This window comes from Bombus huntii, chromosome 9 (assembly GCF_024542735.1).
Source record: "Bombus huntii isolate Logan2020A chromosome 9, iyBomHunt1.1, whole genome shotgun sequence".
NCBI classification, from domain to species: domain Eukaryota; kingdom Metazoa; phylum Arthropoda; class Insecta; order Hymenoptera; family Apidae; genus Bombus; species Bombus huntii.
This window is the reverse complement of record NC_066246.1, coordinates 1,994,119-2,017,970: the sequence shown is the minus strand read 5'-3', so window position 1 is coordinate 2,017,970 and position 23,852 is coordinate 1,994,119. Positions and strand designations below refer to the sequence as shown.

The following is a 23,852-nucleotide window of genomic DNA, read 5'->3' as shown; positions in this document are numbered from 1 at the left end:
TAAAACGGCTACTACTTCAAGATACATATTCTATGATCAGATATTCGATAATAAAAATTTATTTAAACCGTTTATAAAAATAATAAATAATTCAGCCTTTACACAAAACTGCACAATGAAATTATAAACTAATATGTTTTAAGAACATGTTAAATAATTACAGTGCCACGAATATTAACAGTTCATCTTTATGAAAACTTTTAATTATTTTAAATAAACTTACCTTAATTAGTGACAATCTTATTGATAAAGAGGTCTCATCTGAAGGATTTGCTGCTGACACCAATAAAGAATTAATTTGTTCTAAAATGTTATGAGCGCTTTCTAAGATTCTGCCTTCGTTGTTCACTTTTTTTTCCATAGCAAAACTCCTTCAAAAAAGTATATAATTATTAAATACAATTCTAAAAGTATAAAAACTATTCATATACAAGTAACAGTGGTCTAATTTTTAAAAAAGATGTTTTCAAAAATTAAAATGTATAAAACATCGATATACAAAAAAAAACGTAAGTACAATACAATTTAAATTCTAGTTAATTCATGCTTCTTAATTTACATAGAGGTTATTCTGAGTTGATCACTACAGCACCAAAGGCAAATCACAACTGAAATAGCTCAGTAAGAGAAAAAGCTTTGCCTTCAATACTACATACATACCAAAAACTTTGAATTGCTATTTCGTGTATTAACACATGAAACTCATAAACATTATGAACAATCTATTTGATAAAACAATATAGATTATTATTGACATTTTTACATACTTTTCTTTTCGTGTATTTATGTCTGTTACAATATTTTGCCAACGCCGCTTTATCGTTTCAATCGTTTCTCTTAGTTCCACTATATCTTCAATTCTAGCACGACTTAAAATACTAGCACTTGAAACATTAATATTATTCATGGTTCGTTGCATTCTAGAGATCTCTTGCTCCAATTCAAATATCTTCGTTTTTGATATTTTATTCTGACCGAGAGAATTTAATTTTTTTAATGACTCTTCCGTTTTATCCATCCAGTCGGAAAACGTTCGACATGTGTTGCAAATTTCTTTCCACTTTTCGTGACATTTATTCCAACGATTATATCTTTCCACGTAACTTTGGTTGACATTTATCCATTCGTCCCGTAATTTATCACTCAAACGTCTAATTTGTTCGGCTTGCTCTCTTCTCAATTGCGAAGCAACATTTTCGAAAACAGTGTTGATCTCTTCAATACTCGGTTTTAGAATATTTAATGCATTACTGATTTTTTTCAGACAATCTTCTTGACTCGAAAACATTTCGTAATCATCGCCGTTCAACGGTATAGAATTTAGAGATCTTGTCACAGTTACGACAGCCTCTCTGATCTTATTGACTCTTGCAGTAAATTCTTGCATATCAACTCCTCCTAAATCCTAGAGAACATAATACCAATATAAACAAGACTCCTTAACCCAATCGAAAATAAGATGTATAAACATACCACTTCAACTTTCTTGTCTGTCACATGCTTGTCCTTATCCTTGCTACCACTAAATCTTTTAAATTGTGAACTAACTTCTTGCCATCTACTATTGATACTATATCGTATAGTTTCAGAATATCCAATATTTAATCTTTTCAATTCAACAGCCAAGTCGTTCAATTTTTTAATTTGTTCTTGTTTAGCATCAAATTCTATAGTAAACGATTCTAACTGGCCCTCGTAGTTATTTACTTGTTCAAGTTTCAATGGCACATCACGGAACCAGTCTTCAAACTCTGCTACTATGTTATTATACTGTCGTAATAGTTCCTCTGCTCGTTGCGCTTGTGTGCGTCTCGTTTCTATTTCGGACATAACTTGATGCCATTTACTTCTTAATTTATCTTGATGTTCATTTTTTATCTTCTCAGCCCTAACAGGATCGGATATGTGCACTGTCATGACTAGACCATCGCCTTTACTAATCAACGCTGCTGCATCTGGTGCAAGAGTACTAACTTCTGCTTTTAGTACCTGAAATACGCACATGTATTAGGATTAGGAATATATATATACCTGAAATTACGGAAATATCGGGTTAAATCAGAAATTTTTCTCCGGTTCTAGGATAGGGATCTCAATCCGTTCCGACTCAATTCCAGCTTCGGGTACACAAAATCGCGGGTTGTACCTGATATAATGTAATTTCAGATTTTTAGAGTAACACTATACAAACCTCCAGTCGCTTAGTTGGATCTTTTTCATTAGTAATGCCACCAATGCTCATCAACATGACATCCATCCTATGTAACATCCGTTGTGCAGCTTGTTCAAATTCCAAAATACTTTTCTCCAAGCCGGTTCTGGATAAACTAGTTGAAACTTTGAAAGACCTCTTCTCACTAGAAAATTTTACTTCTGCTTTCTGTTGTATTTCCTGTGATAATTTTTCAGCCTGTATCTATATGTAACAAAATTATAAGAAATTTTATAAAGTATTAAACTCCTTCGTATTATGTTAGCCTTCACCTATTATTATGTATCTACCAAATATTAAAATTATAATTGCAATTATTATGCACGAATTATATTATTAATAATACATAACATATACAAGGTAGATCTTACAATGGCAAGATATGTGTTATTAGAATTACCTTGCCCAAGAGGTGCTCAACATGCTCTCCTAAATTTAGATCTTCTCCATCTGAGCTGGAACTTCCAACATCAATTTCCGTGTCATCGGAAAAAATTAAAACATCATCTGTTTCTTTATCGCTTCCATAGAAGCTTTCACAATCTTCTAACGTATCGTCTTTTGAAATACTTCTAGTACGTCTGAATAACGATAATTTCGTGTTTTTTTCATCAACATTATGATTGGTAGTATTACGTGATTTTGAAAAATCTGTATCTTTTTTCGATGTCAATTCTTTGCCATTACTGTGCTCTTCCCTGCCTTTTCTAGGACTGATCTCTGACGTGACAGAAAGATCAGCGGTACATTTTGAGTTTAACTTTGCGTTCATTTCATTATCTTCAAGTATAAGGTATTCAGCTATGCTATCCGTATCTTTCCACATGGAATTTTTTTCAAATCTATTTACTTTACACGAAAATTGCGGACTTTTTATTAACTTGCGATTCGAAATTTGATTATCCGATGCGTCATCCTCAACATCTAATTTAAGAGTTAATTTTTTAATGCTTTTTGCCGAATATGGGTCTACTGTTCTTTTCTTTTTTAAAATAGGAATAAGTTCTCTTTTCTTATTAACAGTTTGATTTCCACTACTAACTGCACTACATATTTTTACCCTAGATTCTTTATCTTCTGTATCAGTATCTACTGACTCTGGTTCTGTTTCTGTGTCTTCAATAATCTCTACTCTTTCAACAACTTGTGGCATTAATCCTACACTGACATTCGCACTTGGTAATATTACGTGATCTTCGGGAGATGCAACTGATTTTATTATTTCCATTTCTCTCACTTCAACGATACGGAAGGGATTCATCTGTGTGTTATAGTCGAACGGTTTTGAATCTGTTGTAATCAGTGTATTAGAAGAAACTTGGGAAAACAATGTGCTATTTTTAGACAAAAAGAATTCTTCATCGGTCATATACACATCTGTATCAGGGGATGAAGAAGGTGGATCGTCATCTATATGAACGACTTGTGGCTGAGAAGTTTGAACAACATCGGGTACAGAACTCATATCTAATTTTCGTCTAACAGTCCTACTAACATCTACGACTTTAGCTTTTACTTTCTCAGATTTTACGGAAGATTTCCGACTTCGATGAACGATATCAACTGGTGAACTTTCAGGTGTATGTATAACATTACATTGACTTTCATCAAATGCAGGATTAAGATATCCTATACCATATACCTCCTCATTTTCATCTATCAATTTATTTTCTTTTTTAGTTAGTTGCACCGAAGTTTGATCCGGCTGTTTAGACAATTTAGTGCGTCCATAATTGTCTCTCCCCTTAGTTTCTCCCACCTTACTTTTTATTAATAAATTGTCTGTGATTTTGTGGATCCATTCCTGTGAAAATATGATAGGTAACAGAAAATTCATGGACAGGCGTTAATTGAAAGAGCATTGTTAATAGTGTGACAATATCAAGCATGGCCAAAATGAAAGTGACAATGCATTTCATTGTGCAAACAAAGCTTTTTCTTTGCGTGTATCCATCACCAGTATAAAAATATGGAACACATTTCTGTTCATTCCTTATTCGTTGCTTTTACAAATCATATTCAGACTTCCATATAAAATTCTATACAAGGGGAGAGACAATATCATAAATAACTGATCAATGACAAGTATTTTCCATCCACCAAAGTCTATGTCTGCTTTTTATTATTAATGGCAGTATTATTTACATAGATAGAGACACCTCTTGGACAGCTCCATAACATTCACGAATATGTACCAATATAACTTATATATAATATTTGTACAATAATGTGTTAAACATGTACATAGTATTAACAATCAAACTTAAGAGGTAGAAATACATATAATTGATTTACACATAAATCTTTAAAAAACTCATTATATGCTTTAGTGAACTAAAAAATAAATGCGAAGCAAAAGAATTCACGAAAAAATAGTCAGAAAAAGAAAGCTTTATTAATAAAACTTTAAAACCTCAAATGTGAAAGATTGACGTATTACATCAATTATCATTTTTAGTGGAATTGAAACATTAGTTTATAGAAATGATATAATCATACTCTTAATACATATATATATATATATATAAAAATATATATATATATATTGAAAATTTGTCTTAATGAGATATACGTAATGGTACTATAAAGCACAAGCATTACATATACCAGATGTTAAGATAAAGAAGAAGCAATACAAGCCATGAGGAAACAAGCAATGAATGATATGAATAAATTTATTTTACGAAAATATGTACATATATAAATACACATACCTGTATTCTATTAGATATATCCTCCCACTTCTTGCAGACATCTGAAACTTTCGGATAATAGGTATAACGTTGAAGTTGATTGATTTTTGGTTTTGCCTCGATCATTTCACTTTGTACAACCTGAAAATTAATCATTGAATAAATACATAAAGTAAAATCCCATTTCATGTAGCGCAATCTTAAAATATTGATTACTTTGCATTGTTCAAAATGATTTTCCGTTAACTGATCAACTGGCACACCATCCAATTTATTTAGCTTTTCCTCTACTTGCAACAGCCAAGCCGTTATTTCATCAACATTAGGCTCTTCCTAAAAGTACAAAAATTTGTTCATCTCATTTATTACACCAATTTCTTTATATATGATGGATTTACCTCTGAAGCATTACATAGTCTTAATCTTTTTTCTGTATATGCTAATCTTGTAACAACGTCTGATAACTTTTCTTTAAATTGCTCTAAATACATTGGGTCACAAAGTTTCGAAAATTCTTCCTGGGAATTTAGCAACTTGTCTTTCACAACATTTAATCGTGGTATTACTTCTGTCAGAGTTTCCTATTTAAACAATTTCATAATCATTTGTTTTCATATAAAGATTATTAAAAATCATGGAATCTAAATTTACTTATGTATTTATGCACTTACTCGTACATATATTGCATTAACTGGAAGATCAGGCATATTTTTTTGAGTATCTAATTCTTTGTTAATACTATCTATGGACATATTAATATAAGACATATTTTTATACATATCACGTGATAAATCCAAAGCAGTTTCTAAACATGCTTTCGATTCAGTTATATGCAAACCCAACTGTAATAATGAAATATAAATATAATAACAAATATAATGTATAAACGGGACGATTGTACACAGAAAGCGGTATTACCAAAAATATACATTGATATTAAATATGTATTACCTTGTTGTACAATTCTTTTAACATATCAATACGCCGAGAAAATTTTTCTGGTTCAGTGACACTTTTTTCTTCAACTAATTTTCTACCAGTTAGAATAATATTTTCTATCTCACTTTTAATTTCACTTAATGTTTGATAAAAGCGCTATAAATGAAAAATCAGATTTTTCACAACTGGAACATCTATGAAAAATAAAATTTGCGAAGTATATAATTAATTACCAGACAATGTTTAAGTTGACCTTCAATAGCTTCTGGATCTTCTGATGATAATTCTAATAAACAAGTTGCTTCTTCTATTCCTCTGAGTTCTCGCAGAGCTCTGGATAATCTCGGTTCTAAATTCGTTGGACATCGGAAACGTTGGAATTTCTTTTGAACTTCTGAGAATTTTTGTTCAATAAGAGTCAGTTGTTCTTGCAGTCTAAATGCAGCTTCTTGCTTTCCAGAAGCTTTGTATGATTCGATTTGTAATGCCATTTCTTGAAGCGTCGAACGCTGATGCTCCATTTCTTCCATTAATTTCTAAAATATATATACCTGACTCGTATAACTATCATCACAAAATTTAGATCTTACTCTAAGTCTAGTTCTTTGTTTATACATTACACTCTAATTAATATATATTTTTACAAAATACATAGATAACATTTTTATCATGCTTCCTTGAAGCAATGCTTTATGTACAATGTTTATTAATATAAGAAAAAAGATGAATTTAGTACACATATTATGTTTACACATTTTTTATACATTTGCAGGAACTTTCAAACATACGCTTAGTAAATGGTAAGAAAAAGTTTCACTAACAGACCTGATAATCATGAGGCAAATCATCAGCAGTAAGGTCGCAGTCAAGACGTGCAGTTAGTACAGAATCTATTTGCGTTAGGGAGTGCTGAAGGGCAAGAATACGTCCTTCTGATTGTTGCGCTTGCTTCACTGATCCTTCCAGCAGCTTTGCTCGCTGCCCTGCCTACTCAAAATATAATTCTAATTTTCTGTATAACTTAATTAAACAACTTTGTTGAATAAACTATTGTTTAAATGTATTTACCAAACTTAAACAATTATAAATATATAAAAATTTATCAACTTAAAAATATGGGGAAATTTTAAAAAATTCACCTGAATAACATATTTTTTTTGTACAGCATTATGATTTCAAACATATAAGTAAAAAGCTTCATAATTCATACAAGCAAGAGTAATCTTTCAAAGCAGAATAAAAAACTAACATCTTTAAATAGATATGTCTAAGATAAGTACTTAAGTTTTCCTTGGCAATGATGCATGCAGTTAAAAATAAATACAACTTTTTGTTATGAACAGAATCAATAATTCAAGCATTATGACATTACATATAACAGTGACGTACCTGATTATTTAGGCTCTCCCAACGACTTGTTAAGCTTTCTACATCTGCTTGAATGGACTGCGTCATGATATTACTTTCAATCAACTGTTTACCAATTTCTTGTATCTTTTCAAGCCTTATTTCTGGATGATTTCGTATGTAATTCTCTAAATCCTTTTTAAAACAAGAATTCATTACTTTTCGTACAAACCATAAAAATTTGCATGGTACTATAACGTGTAAACTTACATCAAGTTCCTCTGATATTTCTTCAGCATCTGCAGCACTTTCTGTCGATCTCTTCAATCGTTTATCCAATTTATCCAACCAATCACTTTCTTGCGCAACTAAAGCACGGAATTCACCATATTCGTGGCTGGCATTTTGTAAATGTCTGTATCGTTCATAAATACGATCTGTAACATCTGTCCAGCGAGCATTTAAAAACGTAAATCGTCTACCAAGTTCTTGTACCGAAGATCCTTCGGAACTTAACAATTTATCATTACCCATCTCGTTAAGATTTCGAAATTCTTCTACTCGTTTATCTATTTTTTCTTTTAATGACTGATATCGGCCACGAACTTGAAACAGTTCAACCGAAGATGTTATTTTAGTTTCAACTGGTATTTCCTTTTCTAAGGTCGACAACCACTTTGTAAAATCTTCTATCCCATTTATTATTTCATCATTCTTTTTCAATGTATCCTCATATTTATCATTTAAACTTTTAGCACCGTCAACAATAGCATTCCACTTATGTGATACAACTTCCAGCTTATTGTTTAACACATTCGCAAATTTTGGTTCAGAATTTTCAAGTAATCTGTTTGTAGAGATTTGAAGTTTTTCTATTCGAGGTTTTGTTTGATTTATATCCTCACAAAAAGATTGAATTTGCTTTAATTTAAATTCCATACATTCGATATTATTTGACACATTATCTTTCGATAATTCTTCTAGATACTGATTTGATTTTTCAAGCCAACTTTGAAGATCCAAGAGCTCGTTATTAAATACCTTTAAAGTCTCTATATCTCTCAATAAGTTTTGTTGCCGTTCTTCTAATATTATGGGTATATCACTCCATTTGGTGATAAGATCTTGTAATGCATCTTTAAGCCTTTGTCCCTGAGAATCTCCACTGGTTTTCATTATTAGCTCGTGTCCAACACTATTTACATAATTAAAATTTTCTTGATGCTCATTCAGAGAATTTTGTAAATTATTGAATTTTTGTAATTGTTCTGCCATTGTCTTATCATCTGACATCACTATATGCTCTGACAATAATGTACTCTCCACATTATTAATAAAAGAAGTAAGATTAGCAACTGCATCCGTATATTTCTTTGGTGGTGTTTTATCAACAGCATCATTTAATTCGGTTAACCTTTCGGACAATATTTTGTACAATTTGTCCCAATTACGAACAAAAGTTTGTATATCAGCATTTAAATTAACAGTTTCATTACTACCAATTTGATTTTCCGACAATTCTTTGATTTTTTCTAACAATTTTTTAATGCGTTCCTCGTGAGATTTCATTGACTTCAATTTTACCCTGAACGGTTCTACTTGATTGTTTCCTTTATTCGAATCAAACCATTTAGTATAGCTATCTAACATTAAATTTAAACTAGCCAATTCCGTTCGGAATTTTTTCACTTCTTCTAAATATTCTATACGAGTTTTTATTTCTTCAAGCCGATTGTTAGTTGCCATCCAACAATTCTGTATGTCTTTGATTTTTGTTTCCTCTGCCTCGACCGATTCATTTGCATCTCTTAGTTCCTCGAGAAGCTGTTTCCCTAAGTCTAAAACTCTGTTATAGTCATCTTTATGTGCCTCTATATCAGCTATTGTATCATTGTAAACGACTTTTTTCTCTTCGATGCTCAATTCGTCAAATACTCCCTCCGATCGTCCAATTTCTAAATCAACATAATCGAGCCATTTATACAGATTATGTAACGCAGATTCAAATTCGTGCCTAGTTGTACTATCTATACGACGTTTCTTCGAATCACTGTGAGGTGTGGAAGCTGCAGTAATTTCTTCCTTATAAGCGATACTTGTTACTGTTTCAGACATCCATTCGTTACCTGTAATCATCGATGTTTCCCTCTCAGTCTTTAGATCAAACTCAAATCCGGAATTTGTTATCCTCTGCGTCTGTACTTCCATTATCTGCCCCACCGCTTCCCAGCGATCTTGCAAATTTTCGATCTTTTCTAATATGTTAATACACTCTGGCGAAGTACTTTGTCCCTCCAGTTCTTGAACGGATTCTTGCAAAGACGTTAACTTCCTTTGATTTGCATCCATATCCATTTTCAAAATTTGTAATTTTTTAATTCTTTCCAACACTTCACCAATCTCGGACGCTGGATTTGCTTCCATTTGTTTTAACGTGATCTCAGTTTCGCTCAACCATGATACTAATCTTTTGTAATCGTCATTAACATTTTGCCAAAGCGAAGAAAAAGCTTGCAAACGTTGCCTCCTTTCTTCTTTCCATTGACAAATGTGAGTCCATCGCTCTCCGAGAGCAGATAACTGATCTTCCATTTGCGCGTAAACTGCTTCAGAGTTTTCTTCATCCACGACAACTACCATGTTTCTCATACCATCGACGATTCCCTGTTGCGCTGCAATATCTTGTTCTAGTTCGTTTAACAGTTTTAGTTGATCATCCAAAGCGGATTGATTTAGTTCGATCGTTGCCATTAGCGATATCCTATCTTCAGTCCTCGTTAACCACTGCCGCAATGCATCTAACTGGCCTTGTTGCATTTGCATAAGAACCTCGTGAATTTTAGTTTGCCTTTCCATCGCTCGCATTCGGAGCCCTTCCCATCGAGAATTTAATAACGACATTTGAACTCGAACTTCGTGCTCCTCGTCCTTGTGTAAACCACCTTCTGCTAATAATCTCGCACCTTCCTCCAATACAGCACCGACTCCATCCTGATGTCCGGACAATTCCACCAAAAATGTCTCGTGTTCGTGAAATTGTTGCTTCAATACTTCTAAACTAGATCCAGGTTCTGGAGCGTGATTTAATTTATCTTCCGCCTCCAAGAGCCAGGTCAAAACTTCCTCGAGAGCAACTTGATAACCGCCAAGTTCTACAGACACGTTCGTTGCGAGACTCATCGGCCGCGAGGTTGGCGTTCCAAAGTTTGTGAAAGATAGAGTATTCTGCAAAGAAACATTCTTAAAAAGATACATATAATTACTAAGCTACGCGAAATCAGATCGAATACCTCTGCTCCTGGCGTCGTAACCGGGCTACTATCACTCGCTACTGATAGATCCAACTCGCCTATATCGTCTCCAGAATGAGGTAATGATTGGAAAAGACACATAACGTACATCATTATTGATTTTTTATCCGGCACCGATGTATTCACATCTGTTACAACATACAACGTATATGTCAGTCTTAAACTTCATAAACTAGATGTTGGTAATTAGTACAGATATTAATAATTTTTAATTTAATTTACCTTCTGGATCCAATAAACGTTCGATATCTAATTGTTCTTGGGCAATACGAAATGCATGATCTAATCTGGCATTCGGATGTTTACGCGCTATGTTATTGAAATCGAATAAATGTGGTTTCCATTTATGAAGAATCGCATTAAATGCCAGACCATCCGACCAAGATGTCGTGAAGTTTTTAATGTCAACTCCAGGGTAATTCTAAAAACGACATGCGTCTCAAAAATTTGTTACACAAACAGCAAAAAAAAAGTTGATTTTATCCTTCGAACAATCGATTTCACCTGTGAATTTTGACGACACCATGCCAAAAGAGTTTTCTCCAGATTTGTTTGTTGCAATTCCGTCATTAAATCCTTCAGATGGTAATGTACCTAAATAAGCATTTCATTTAACATCGGATAAATGATGTATTATACGTCTAGTTACAACGTAAAGTTACATAGACGATAAGTAATAAAAACGAGTTCAATATTTGCTGATAAGCTTTATTCTCAGTAAATTGACCCAGCCATAAAACTGACCTGCCAGTGTAGAATAATACTCCATACTAATCCGAGTGTTAGCTTAGGATTCCCGTCAACTATATCGTTGCTGCTAATATTTACGAGTTTCACCTAGCAGAAGTGTAAAGGATATCAATTAATTTGCATCTCTTATACTTTCTCTCATAATTGGGTACAATGTTAGCAACTCACGTTATTCTGCTCGAGAATTTGCAAAGCTTTGTTAACGTTATTCAGATGATGAACTCTCATTCGACCGCGTTCTCTTTTCTGTAATAGATAAATCAAGACAATGAAGAAAAAAGAGATAATTAACGTAGGAATACAGGAATGTAAATAGCCAACATTTAAGCGGCTGTAATTATCTTTATGTAGCCGTAGTAAAAAAGATTGATAAAAAGTAGAAAATAAATCATAAGTAATGCGATTTAAAGTGAGATTATATAAAGGAAATGTTCCGAGTGACTAAAGTTGCCCGTGAAATGACACGTAAAGTGAATCCGCGTAACGACGCATATTTTTCCCTCGGAATACTCTTACGCCTACTGTGCGTAGATAATCCGCACTCTCATGCAAATATTCGTAATACTCGATAGGCGCACCTGCTTGGAATTCTATTCGTACACTTCGTAATGTAAACACGAGACGCGCTATTGCGAGGACTAGTCCTTTTAAAAAAAGAACAACTGTCAGCGGAATGTTCAGTAGATTACATCATATGCGAAATAAAAATATCGCTTATGTCTCGTTATGGGCTGTCGCGCCTATGCGTTTCGATTATATAATCCTTTACCTCTACTGCGAATTCTTTACTTACGTAGGCTTTCGACGTAAGGACTTCCAACAGGGATAGCAATCGATTGCCATCTCTTAAGTCAACGAATAAATCAGAAATCGGCTCGTGGTGATTCTGTATAAAAAGTTTCAATGAATATGCATGTTTGATAAATAATTCTTATATTAATGGGATCGCGAAGTCTTATTCGGATAATCCTTACTCTTATTCGTAATTCTAAACAACGTAGTACATACCTTAAGCAACTGTGAATTTATCCATTTCGCAAACGTTTTCTTTTGTACGTCTTCCCGCTCATCTGCAATACACGTATACGATAATCGTTACAACAATTGCGGAACGATCGTTTTTAATTTACAAAGGTCAATATATACTGTACTCGTATCGTTGAACATACATTTGTAATTTAACGTGTTGAGTTCATTAATAATGATATCGTGTTTGTTAACAATTAAATAGCGTTCAAAGCGATTACGATAATCATATTTTCAAGTAATCGAGGAAATGAATTAGGAAAATGGAAGAAAACATTACGTATCCGATGTATATTAGTAATATATTTATCAGAGATGGCAATGTACATCGTACGACACATATTATTTTGGGCGATTTACGTAGAAGCAAGAAAGTCTAATCTCGCGTTATCATTCAAAAGAAGGAGGAAAAAAAAACGACGAGTTTTGATTTAAATATCTTGTTTCTGCAACAACAGCAGTAGTTTCATTGTCATTTGGACACCGCCGCGAAATTATTGCCGACGTGGCAACGACGGCTCGTCATCTATCGCGTTGACACTCATTGACCCCGGTAAATGCAGCAGTAAACTCTTGAAATTTAGGTCGACCAACAGAAAGTCATAAGCACGATGCTTAAATATGTACCTGTGGCCGGATTCTGTGAGGCTAGCGATTTTTCACGAGTCAGGAGAATTTCGTTTTAGAGCCATACGATATCACCAAGTTGGGATGAGTAACCATCCGCTCGAAATCCGAGGACCAACGACAAATCTTTGGTACGCCAACTATTGGAATGATTCACCGTGTACTTTGATCAGCACGGTTGTCTACTCGTTCTTCCTATATCTACGAGAGTCCTTTAAAACCTGACGCAACCGCATACATTAGCTCGATTTTTAACAGAAACCAGAATATTCAGATTCCGATCATATATTACTTTATACCGATCGACGCTGCAAATTCTTAATCGAACAAATAATATCGTCCACGCATCCTCTAAATCACCTACGCTCTCTCCGAACTATCGTCGTTCGTCATCGTTTACCTCTTTTACTTTTTTTTTCGTCCAATGCTTGGAATTATTGGCAAACGAAATATCTAGACAACATTAAGTCCATGGATATCAGCAACGTTATTAGTCATTGAAACCGTATCAGAGTGGTTGGCGCCAGGCGATCCAGAAAGCTATGCATTTTTCGGCCCACATTTCTACAAATAAGCAAATGGAAAAGAAACGCGACAAGCATGCGGACGTCACTGACCAACGATGAATGAATGGAACGAGCGTGCTTATCTTACGTTCGGAAGGATAGACGATAGCAGAGTGAACGAAAGGGGAAACGAGGGGGACAGAAATCGCGAATGGCGATCACGTAGCCGAAGCAAAGTATGCCGTAAGATACGCGCACGAGAGCGTGCGTCTTTCCTGGCCGGGTATCGGCCAACGTGGAGCCTTTCCTTACGAAACCGTGCCGCTTCCGAATATGGTGCATCGAGTTCTTTCGCACCGTCGTTCGATCGCCAGTTTTCTTTGCGCGATCACCGTGTCTCCACCCTCTGGTTCCCCGCCGTTTTCTGCCAGAAAATTCAATCGTGTCACGTAAATCGCGCCACTTCCTGCGCTCTCGATCAGGCCAACCTACGCAGCCGAGAGTAACGACCACTGGAACGATTGTTCGATGGTGATGCACGTTAGACACGCTACACTAATAGGACGTGGTATTTACTCGTCAAGTCGAGAAGATCAGTTAACTAGTTTAAAAATATCTTCTTAATGGAAAACTCGCCTTTCAATCGGAACGATGATTCACGATAGAAATGGAGACGAAAGAACTTCTATCATTTGCGGGAATTTTATTTACAAGATACTGCAATTCCAAAGAAGATAATCTGTCGACTCGATGTTTGGAGTAAAGATCGAGTAAATAGTTTGCTGTCTGGTACAACATTTGGAATTCATTCTAGCTGCATAGTATTCTAACGTCTTGGGTCTTATGAATTTTAAAAACATGCTTCCTGTGTCGCTGGAAAGAATTCAAAAGGATAGGGTTTCGAGGCATTGTTTACGAAAAGAAGATGGTAGAGCGACGACAAGCTTAGAGACGGTTGTACATGATGGATGTAACGGAATTTCAGAGCTGAGGTCATCCAGCTTTCATGCTATCAAACGGGAAACGTGGACCTTAACATTGTCGCGAATACCGCGCAGTCTTTCTGTTAACCGTTACCGGTTGTTTCTATGCCAACGACGGAATGTAAGCAGATTTTTCACGTTAACCGGTAACATAGGGTCGAATTAAGTCGCATCGGAGAAACGAGTAAAACGCAGTTTATACCGACTCCTTTAAATTACAAGATCGAGTACAGTACAGAACCGTCGATAAATATAAATCGAAGCTCTACGAACGAAGAGATAAGCCGCTTCAAGAAGACAGTGAAATTACCTTGACCGGTGTCCAAGTGAAAACTACTCCGGCGCGAAGATATGTACCTTAAGCAAATAGAGAACTACTTATGACTCGACGTTTCGCATAATACAGTCCCATATATCACCGGTAACAGCAAAATGCAGAATATCGGTGGAAGCTATGCATCCGAGCCGTGAAGCCGTTAAATCAAATTGTTCTCGAGTCTGTCGATTTCTCTACTATCTTGGAAAGGCGTGTATCGTCGGTACCGTATTAAAAACTAAAAGTTTAAAGGGAAACGAAACAGCTGTGTGCACGTGTCGCGCAAACTATTCGTAACGAAAGTCTATCCTTAACGTTCGGTAAAATCCAAAGATGGATTCGAGTGTTTATATGCACATGCACATCTGCTGGCTCACTTTCGTGGCAACTAACGTAAACAACGGTGGCCAAGTATGAAGTACGCGAGAGAGTGCTGTGTACACGACACTATACCGCTCCGAGATGTGACACAGAAAATTGATTACCTTCTGATAAGGTTAAAACTTTACTCCGCGAAATAGAACAAAATTCCAGTGCACGCTTATCGGAGAACTTTGAAATTGATTTTCGCTTACGCGAACGAAACGAAAGATAAGATTCGCTGCAGCTTGTAGCGTATACAAGTTTCGTGCGTCTCGGCTCCGAGAGTGATTTCCGAATCTGCAACAATTGCCACGAGCTACCCTTTGCGCGATCGCGAGGGTTGAACGAACCGCAAAAGTTCGACGCGCGTAATGCTGTTAACGCCTCGATAATACGCTACATCGCCGAGAAAACAGTGCCAGCCATCTGAAACCACCGCTAAACTTAGCTAAACTTAGCTAAACGCGCGCTAACACCAGCTCTCCTCTCCGCTATACGCGCATTCATTAGAGCAAATCAACGAAACAAATATTTCGCGGCGAAGCGCCGTTGCACTGACACCTATCGTGGCGAGCTTTCTAAAAAGAAACCTTGCATTCTTCGTCTTTCGCGTTCTACCGTTCACGAATAGGGATCGTGACTCGTTTCTCGTGAATCAAACAGCAATAACGTATTTTCCGTGGTTCAAACAATACTAAAACAAGTACTAAATATCACGAGACAAATATTACTTTAGGAAAAGTTGATTCGCGATTTAATATTATTAGGAAAAAGGTAAAAGATCTTTCACGTTTACAGTCACACCGATCTTTCGATTACATCAGTGACCATTACGCCATCGACGGTGCGCTAGGTTTGCAGTATCGTTGTCGCAGCGCGATCTCGGGTATCGGTTACCTCAAGGACGCAGAATTTTTCGCCAGTCGACTACCACTCGCGGGAGAAATGCTCTCCATCCAAGGTATCTTTACGCCGAGGTTCGAACCTCCGGAAGAATTATACGTATCGAGAGCTGATTTCACATCGAGTCGAAGCTCTTACGCGTCGCCATTCCTTGGTGAACGCCAACAGCTTGGCAAAGTCGAATTAACGATCTCGAACCTGATTCTCTCCCTTCTTTTCACCGAGCGTTCTTTATCCCATTGGTGTCTCGGTCCCTCTGCCTGCCTCTTTTCCCCCTAGAATCGTTAAGCGTCATCGAAAAGGGCCGGCGAGAACGAGATGCTCGAAACCACTCGATATCGCCTCTTCATTAAAAAGATGCAAATATCGAGAAAATGAGGCGAGGAAGATCGGAAAGAAGCAACGAAGACTGGTCGTTCCTACTAATACCAGCGTCGTTTTACGATAAATTATTTCAATTTCGTCGTAAACATCACGTAACGGTGGGGAACCTTTAACCCCTTGCGCAAGCCGGAAAATTGCTCTATAAATATCCTTAACTTAACGCAGCAGCTACGATTAATGTTTGCAATTTTATAGAACTCGCGGGCAACAAAAACGGTCCATACCCCGAAGAATATTTCCCTCGATGTAAAAATAATTTAACCAAAATCTTTCTTTCTTACTTCTCTTACGTGGCATATCTAACAAATAGACGAAAGTCAGAGAATATGGAAACTTTACGGTTTAGATTGATACATTTACTGGCTTAGTAGGTCAGAAATAGGCCAGAAACGAAGATGAGAGTTAGCTGCTGAAAAAGACCTAGAATGATTTACAAAACACGGTAAATTTCTATCCGAGCCAGCGTGTCCATTTGCCGGATCGAACGCACTTTGCCTGTCCCTATACTCTGCAGTCTGTGCGATTATACGATTGGCACAAAAGGCGCAACGCTTTTAAATGCTTTTCGACTATGAGCCATTCAGAGCGTCGCCTTTTCATTCATTGGCACCAGCCTGAATGCAAGTAGAGTACCGCGTGCACTTTGCAAACAAGCTAACCGCCTAGGATGGCCGTCTGCGTGGCTAACAATCGTTTAAACGAGATGACAATGCGTACTAGCGACCGCGAGGACTACATCTCTTCTGGCGTGTACACTGGAACGCGTGTCGTTGGCCCTAAACGCACCATCATCCGAAGTTCACAGGTCAAACGAACTGATGGAACCACGTAATATTCGTACAGCGTCCTAGTATTTAACACGTTTGAGCTTATATCATATGCGTTTTTATGGATGAGATATTTTTCAATGCGAAGAAATAAACGGTATCTCGTTATTTTCATTCTTATCGGCAATGGTTGCAAATTAATCGTAATCGTTTAAACGAGGGGAGTAACTAAAAGAGAAATATAACAGAATCTTTTAATAGATTCGCTATAACACATTTAATGAACATTTAAATGCCTGATATCTGAAACATATCGCGTAAACTTAATAGCGATTAACGTTTATAACGTTTCAATGAAAGTCAGCTGTGTTAACAAACTCGAATCGCGTGCATCAAACGCTAGTTAATAGAGAGCCTGATAAAAATGTTATAATGTATGAACACGGAAGACATTAATCGCGACCTGTATCGGATCAGTTACGTGGATTATGCCAAGTTAATCCGTTCTGAAATTACCGATCTGTTTACACATACAATGTAATAAAATATGTATTTAGTATTATGAATTCGTGGTGTATTATCGTGAAAGGCAACGTTTAGTTAATTGTATCCGTCTATTCATAGCTTTCTATAGACCATAATATATCCTTCGTACTAAATTATAGGCTTAAGAACATACTCCCGAGTATGTTCTCTAAAACTAAGCGTATTCACGTAATCCAGAATTCTAAATCGAACCGTATCGATTCGAATCGAATAAAATCTAGCTCGAACGAAAAGAATACGTTAAATCGAATCGATTAAAAAAAAAAAAAAGATTGGAAAGCATCGAGCTAGCTAGCTCAAAATAGATTGCTTTGGATTGAGTTGGTTTCTAACTAACTGGATCGAGATCAACGCAAAAATTTATAATGGAAAGCATTGGAAATGCTTGAACCACGAAATCGTTACCTTTGATAAATCTCTTGAATTGAATACGGACATTTGTATGACAATCACAGGTTTTAAAGATCCACAGAACGCCAAAGAATAGTCCGTGTGGTCCATACATGGACAGTTTTTGTATCCAACGATTCAACTCTTGATTCGTCACACTAGCATTACGTAGTTTTACAATTTAAGCTTCCACGAACGGAATGCGTTTCTTCTACCGGAGATATACAAGCAGTTATTGTCTACAGTTGAAATAAATGCATTGAAGTGAGGAAAACAAAGCGATCCATTATTTTAACAAGCGTACAATGAGCAATTCGTGCCTTAATAAAGGACAAATAATTCTTGGACTAGGTACCATGAAGAAATGTTCGCGTTTCAACTTTGTTCGCTATAAAAATGGATAAATTTTTCAGAAGGCAGTATACAAAATTAAAAATAATTCATACTAACGCAATATGATAAAACCGTAGGAGAAAAGAAGATTGAAACTACGCCTTTCGATTACCATGACAATTAACTGGCTGTTTACGTATTAACGAGCCTATTAATGCATCAATGTTTTACACGAATTATTTAATAAACGAGATTTCAGTTTCTTCCACGAGAATGTCCCATTGTTCTCGTACCAGTAATTAGAAATGCTGTCGATGAACAGGTAGTAAACTATAATTACCGTAACAAATTTCACGATAGAAAGATTAATTCTTTTACTATGGCTGATTAAAACAAACATCTGAACAAAACTAAACTGCTAAAGTCGCTGAAATTGAAAATTTCAGCATGAAATTGTTTAATTGAAACGAGATTGCGTTAAATTTGCGTGTAACGATTTCCTTGAATCGTTTCGCTAATAGTATGTTCACTGAACCTAGTACACGAAGCACGCATTCTAATCTAAATGACGCCACTTACGCAGCCTAGTTATCATTCTTGACGTGCACGTGTACCGTACCTCTTTCTTGACGTATACATGCGTTTCGCGTATATGGCGAATAAATATTTCGAAGATTAGATAAAGCATACCTTAGAACATAGATAACCTCATTGTCTACTGGCGTAGAATACTAAAATAATATATAAAATGCACTATTTCAGCTCTATGCAAAGAACATATTGTAATACCGAGCCCTATACGATGCTTTGTTGCAGATTGCATCCATTTTTGAATGTAACACAGTAAACGTAAAAAGAATATCGTTTAAATCGCAATACAGACAGATAAGAGTTAATCATTAAATAGTCAATTATTTTTAATGTATAATATTAAAAGTAATCTAGCATCGGCTATATTTAAATGAAAACGAAGAAAACCGAATGCCGGCTTTCAGATAAAATCCTGAAGGCAGGCAATTCTTAGCTAACATCAAGATGTCAAGGCATGAGATGTGATTGTAAGGTAGATGTATATAGGGACGTTAGCTCCACCCATTTGTGAGACGATTACAAAGTAAAAGTAACAAAAATAAAAAGGTTCGGTGAGTAGTAAAGTCATAATTGCGGAGTACCTATGTAAACGACTTCCATCTTGCTTGAGACTCTGCAGAGACGCAGCCACGGAATCGGCGACGTAACAATATCCAAGGGCACGTTAGTGGAAAGCACAGAATATCACATCGGTTACAGTCGCCACGCTAAGTGGGCTGTCACAGATTGCACAATTTAAACGCAAACACTGGGGAACAATAACGATTGTCAACGACAAAACGAATCGATCTGAATTTCGAGCCGATCTCGACGATGAGGTTAGAATCGCGCGCGCACAACGCGCGACAACGGCGATCCGTATACGACACTTGTTGATTCCACACTGTCAAGAAGACCACTGCACCCGTATGCGAGCAAACACGTCGTCACTTACACACATGGACCTTTAGCTTTCTTTCTCTTTTTCTCTCGTGCTCCCGTTCTCTATCTCCCTCACACTCTCTTTTTCTATCTCTTTCTCTTGTTTACCTTGTTCTCACCGACGATAGCGTTTCTTTTATGCTTTCAAAATCTTTAACGCGATTATAACGTATACGTGAAACCACAGTATTGTTGGTTATTCGCGCCTAATGCGAATATCGAAGAAACAGCGAGAGAAACAGAGAAAACAGTATTCGGTGACGATAAGATGAAAAAGACACGGATAAACGATAGCTGATTCGCGAACCGAAAATGTAAAAGGAAAAGAAAAACTGCCAAACGTTCTTACTTTCATACGAGCGTCAATAGATCGCCGAACGAACCACACACCGGCTGAGTCTCAAGCAAACTGGCAACCTCGGAGTTCGGGACAAGTAAGGCCCAACTTCCCCCACCTGTACCCGCCCTCTAGCGATGTACACTTTCATTCTATCTCGCTTTTTCTTATAAATTGCCTCGTTCTTTCCTTTATTCTCGGATGAGTTCTCCCTTTCCCTAACATATCGTAGGACTTTATTGATGTTCACGGAAAACAACGAAAGGAATGTTAAAATTTGAGCCCAGCTAGTTACGAATCAAAATTATTCGATAATCGACTAAGTCAAAATTACGAATGTAAAAATTAATACCTTAATCGTACTTTTGACACTATACTGGTTAAGTCTATAAATTTTACAGTCGCATGATATTTATATAATTTATAGGAAATTTATGGAAAGCGACAAATGGTTTATCAAAGGAACTTGCGCATTAGATACAAATAAAATATCTCGAAGGATTAAACATAGATTGAAACAGATATAGAAAAACTACTATCTACGAGCAGTGAAACAGGCCCTCGGGCTCTTCCTTGTGGACCGTAAGGCCCAATGTATCACAGGTAAACAGGATCTCAGAAATCGAAAGAAGTAGTCTGTCTCGAATGAAACAGGTAGAAAGAGGTGGATCGTACAGCTCCGTAATACGAATTTTAAATTCTATCGATTGTCATACCGAGATCGATATTTCCCACGAGATCAAAAATAGTCTAATAAGAGCCGAGTTTTATATAATTTAAATATTTTAATAATAATTTTAATATTGAATATCCAATTTATATATATATCAACATAAGTTCAAATGTATACTCGATAATTCGTCGTTTGAAAAATCGTATTGAATGAAGACGAAACAAGATTAATGCAATTCTGAGAAATGCGTCTATATCTTTGCATTAGAGACCTCCCACAGCGTCACGTCTCCAATTCTTCAACTAATCCAATCAATTCCAGCCATAGGTATATTATTGTTTAACGAATTGATATTCGTCCGACTATATCCGTCGTGATTGTTTTAACAATTGTAAAAACAAACCAATTACGCAATTTTTTCGTTTGACATACTTACAAATATCATCATCCATACTTGTTCCCGGTTATATATGCATTTAAAATCACTAAACTCCGCGAATATTTCGTTGGATAGAATGCAATTTATCACATGCTCACAATAGCTGAATACTTTGTACATTACACATTGTAGCACATTAAACGAATCACACTTTCTTTTGTAATATTGAACACTGTACACTATACTGGTTAAGTCTATAAATATTATTTATAACATCGAAATAATCAACTATTCCGTACTGATTACACAGTAAGATTCACTTTTTTATGCAACATCTTTCACAAATATTAGACAACATTAAACACTCGACATTTATGATCGGACTTGTCAATGACTGCCAAAATATCACTTAATTATAGTTTTATTAAACATATTTTCAATTTTTTTGAAAGTTTCATATTCGATTAACGATGAACACAGATTTTAAATAATTTTTCAAAAACGGATTTTCCATGCGTACACATAATTAAATCTGGTTAGATGAGATTTTAGTGGATAGTACGGTACCATGAAGTGATCACACATGGATTTAGTTAACAAAGAACCTCATTCGGTGCAGTCTGTCGCGATACTGTAAGCCACTGTAAGGTGTTGAGAAGCTTGCTTCGTAGGCGATCTTCTTTCTGGAAGTCAGCGCCGACGCATCAAATATTAAATTTGTTCGATCATCGAAAACTATTCCGGTGTCGTTAATTTGTCACTTTCAGTGTCAATGAAAGTGACACCAAAAATTCACTATAAACTGTCCATTGATAAACGTCCATGACTATGTTCGACTCAGAAAAACTATAAAACCACTATAGAACTCCATTTTAAGAATAAGTTTCAGAATATTTTAAATTCCCAAATGCGAGAAAAATATTTTGAAAAATATAAACGACGTTCAATTAAAATATTCCGTGTCAAGGTTCATATACATCTGTTGCTGTTCCTACGCGAAATGTACTTACCAGAAATGTAGCATGTGTTCCAAAAATATCGTCACGTTCATATTATAAGCAGGAAAAATGTAGGGAATTATATTTATCAATATTGGAAGTAGTACACAAAAGTAATATATGTATTAATTGCTAGAATAAAATTGATAATAAATGTATCTTGAGCAATATACATACGATTAGAAGAAAATCGAATAAACGAATAAAACGTTTGAGTGGTTTGAAAAATTATTAGGAAATATGTAGAGATTTAAAAGTACTATTCAAGAAATTTTCGAAGATAATATTATTAAAATTTCACAAAGTGATACAGCACATCATCGATGATATTCAACTACTTTGCATGTCCTTTAATCATTAGAAAAGATTTGATATAATTGCGCACGAAGATTTATAGTATAGGTAGTAAAGATCATTGTTGTCTATGAAATCAAAAATATCCTATATATTTATACTTTTTTTCCACTTATAATATAATATAATAAAAAGATTAATCTGATTTATATTCAAAAAAACTTCTCATATTTAATCACAGTCTAAGATTCATAAGACATGGAAATGACAGTATGACAACAACAACTTTTTTTTGTATATTTTCTTATGTATTATTTTCTCTCTTCTGTATATTCCCATTTTTTACATCACGGAACAAAGTAAAACGTGGTGTGAAACGTGATCGCGTTGATCACTTCTATTTATAATTACATAAGTGACACAGAGTGTTAGTAACGAATGCGTTTTCCTAATAAATGAATAAAATGAGTAGTGTGTTACACTGATACTATTAAAGTTAATAAGTAAAGTGACAGACTATATTATTTTATTATATATAGTACCAATTTATACTATTTTTCAGTCAGAATAAAAAATGTTCTCTTTCACTATAATTATAAAACAATTCTTTTAAACACATATTTCGAGTAATTTTTAAATTACCTTTAATACTGGAAATTTGCTCCTCGACGCTCTCGCCTTGCCATGAATCTCCCTCAACTTGGATAATCCAACGAATTTTTCTTGGTTGCATCTGAAAAAATTGTATGATTTCTATTTATAAAAAGGAAAACTCTGTTCACAGCCAAACATTACTTGTATAACATCGAACTGCAGCAGATCAGTAGTTCACGCTAGTTTTAAAGTCGATATATCGGTATCGGTATATGATTATTTTTTACGGATAGAGTGTTTACAGATAATGCGACTTGAATGGGTTTCCTCAAACATAATATTAACCTTAACTAAATATGCTTTTATGTAACATATCTTTTCAATGTATATATTGATTTTTTCAAATTATGTTGATACATTTTCTAAAAATTGATTCTTTTAATTTATTACTGCCTAAAAAAAAATACAAATTATTAAATATGTTATTATTATATTATTAAATATATAATATAAAATAAATAACAAAATTTATTTTATAAGAATTACATTATTATACATAAAAATATACATAAAAACTTGAAAGAGAGAAATGTTATTAATCTTCACAATTCGTAACAAACTGATATAGTTATCATTAGTAGTAAAATTAATATGATATGCGCTTGCTCG

At 35.2% G+C, this 23,852-nt stretch overlaps 1 protein-coding gene across 9 annotated transcripts in view; it reads right to left on the bottom strand.

The window, feature by feature from the left end:
- LOC126869185 (dystrophin, isoforms A/C/F/G/H) overlaps nt 1-23,852 on the bottom strand; it is a 439,586-nt gene that overhangs the window by 415,272 nt on the left and 462 nt on the right. For 4 of the 9 annotated variants that reach the window (XM_050625398.1, XM_050625397.1, XM_050625396.1 and 1 more), the window contains exons 2-23: nt 23,232-23,322; nt 12,261-12,322; nt 12,046-12,138; nt 11,421-11,498; nt 11,247-11,339; nt 11,007-11,096; nt 10,725-10,923; nt 10,482-10,630; nt 7,462-10,431; nt 7,234-7,386; nt 6,670-6,831; nt 6,078-6,380; nt 5,857-6,000; nt 5,577-5,747; nt 5,304-5,486; nt 5,122-5,238; nt 4,927-5,046; nt 2,613-4,016; nt 2,192-2,416; nt 1,474-1,989; nt 768-1,405; nt 224-371 (exon numbers count right to left, since the gene is read on the bottom strand). In XM_050625398.1, the coding sequence (XP_050481355.1) occupies nt 224-371; nt 768-1,405; nt 1,474-1,989; nt 2,192-2,416; nt 2,613-4,016; nt 4,927-5,046; nt 5,122-5,238; nt 5,304-5,486; nt 5,577-5,747; nt 5,857-6,000; nt 6,078-6,380; nt 6,670-6,831; nt 7,234-7,386; nt 7,462-10,431; nt 10,482-10,630; nt 10,725-10,923; nt 11,007-11,096; nt 11,247-11,339; nt 11,421-11,498; nt 12,046-12,138; nt 12,261-12,322; nt 23,232-23,322 (8,109 nt within the window). Of the gene's footprint in view, nt 1-223; nt 372-767; nt 1,406-1,473; nt 1,990-2,191; nt 2,417-2,612; nt 4,017-4,926; nt 5,047-5,121; nt 5,239-5,303; nt 5,487-5,576; nt 5,748-5,856; nt 6,001-6,077; nt 6,381-6,669; nt 6,832-7,233; nt 7,387-7,461; nt 10,432-10,481; nt 10,631-10,724; nt 10,924-11,006; nt 11,097-11,246; nt 11,340-11,420; nt 11,499-12,045; nt 12,139-12,260; nt 12,323-19,568; nt 20,305-21,354; nt 21,451-23,231; nt 23,323-23,852 lie in introns of those variants that run through there. The other 5 variants (XM_050625393.1, XM_050625395.1, XM_050625394.1 and 2 more) reach the window with 5 other exon arrangements.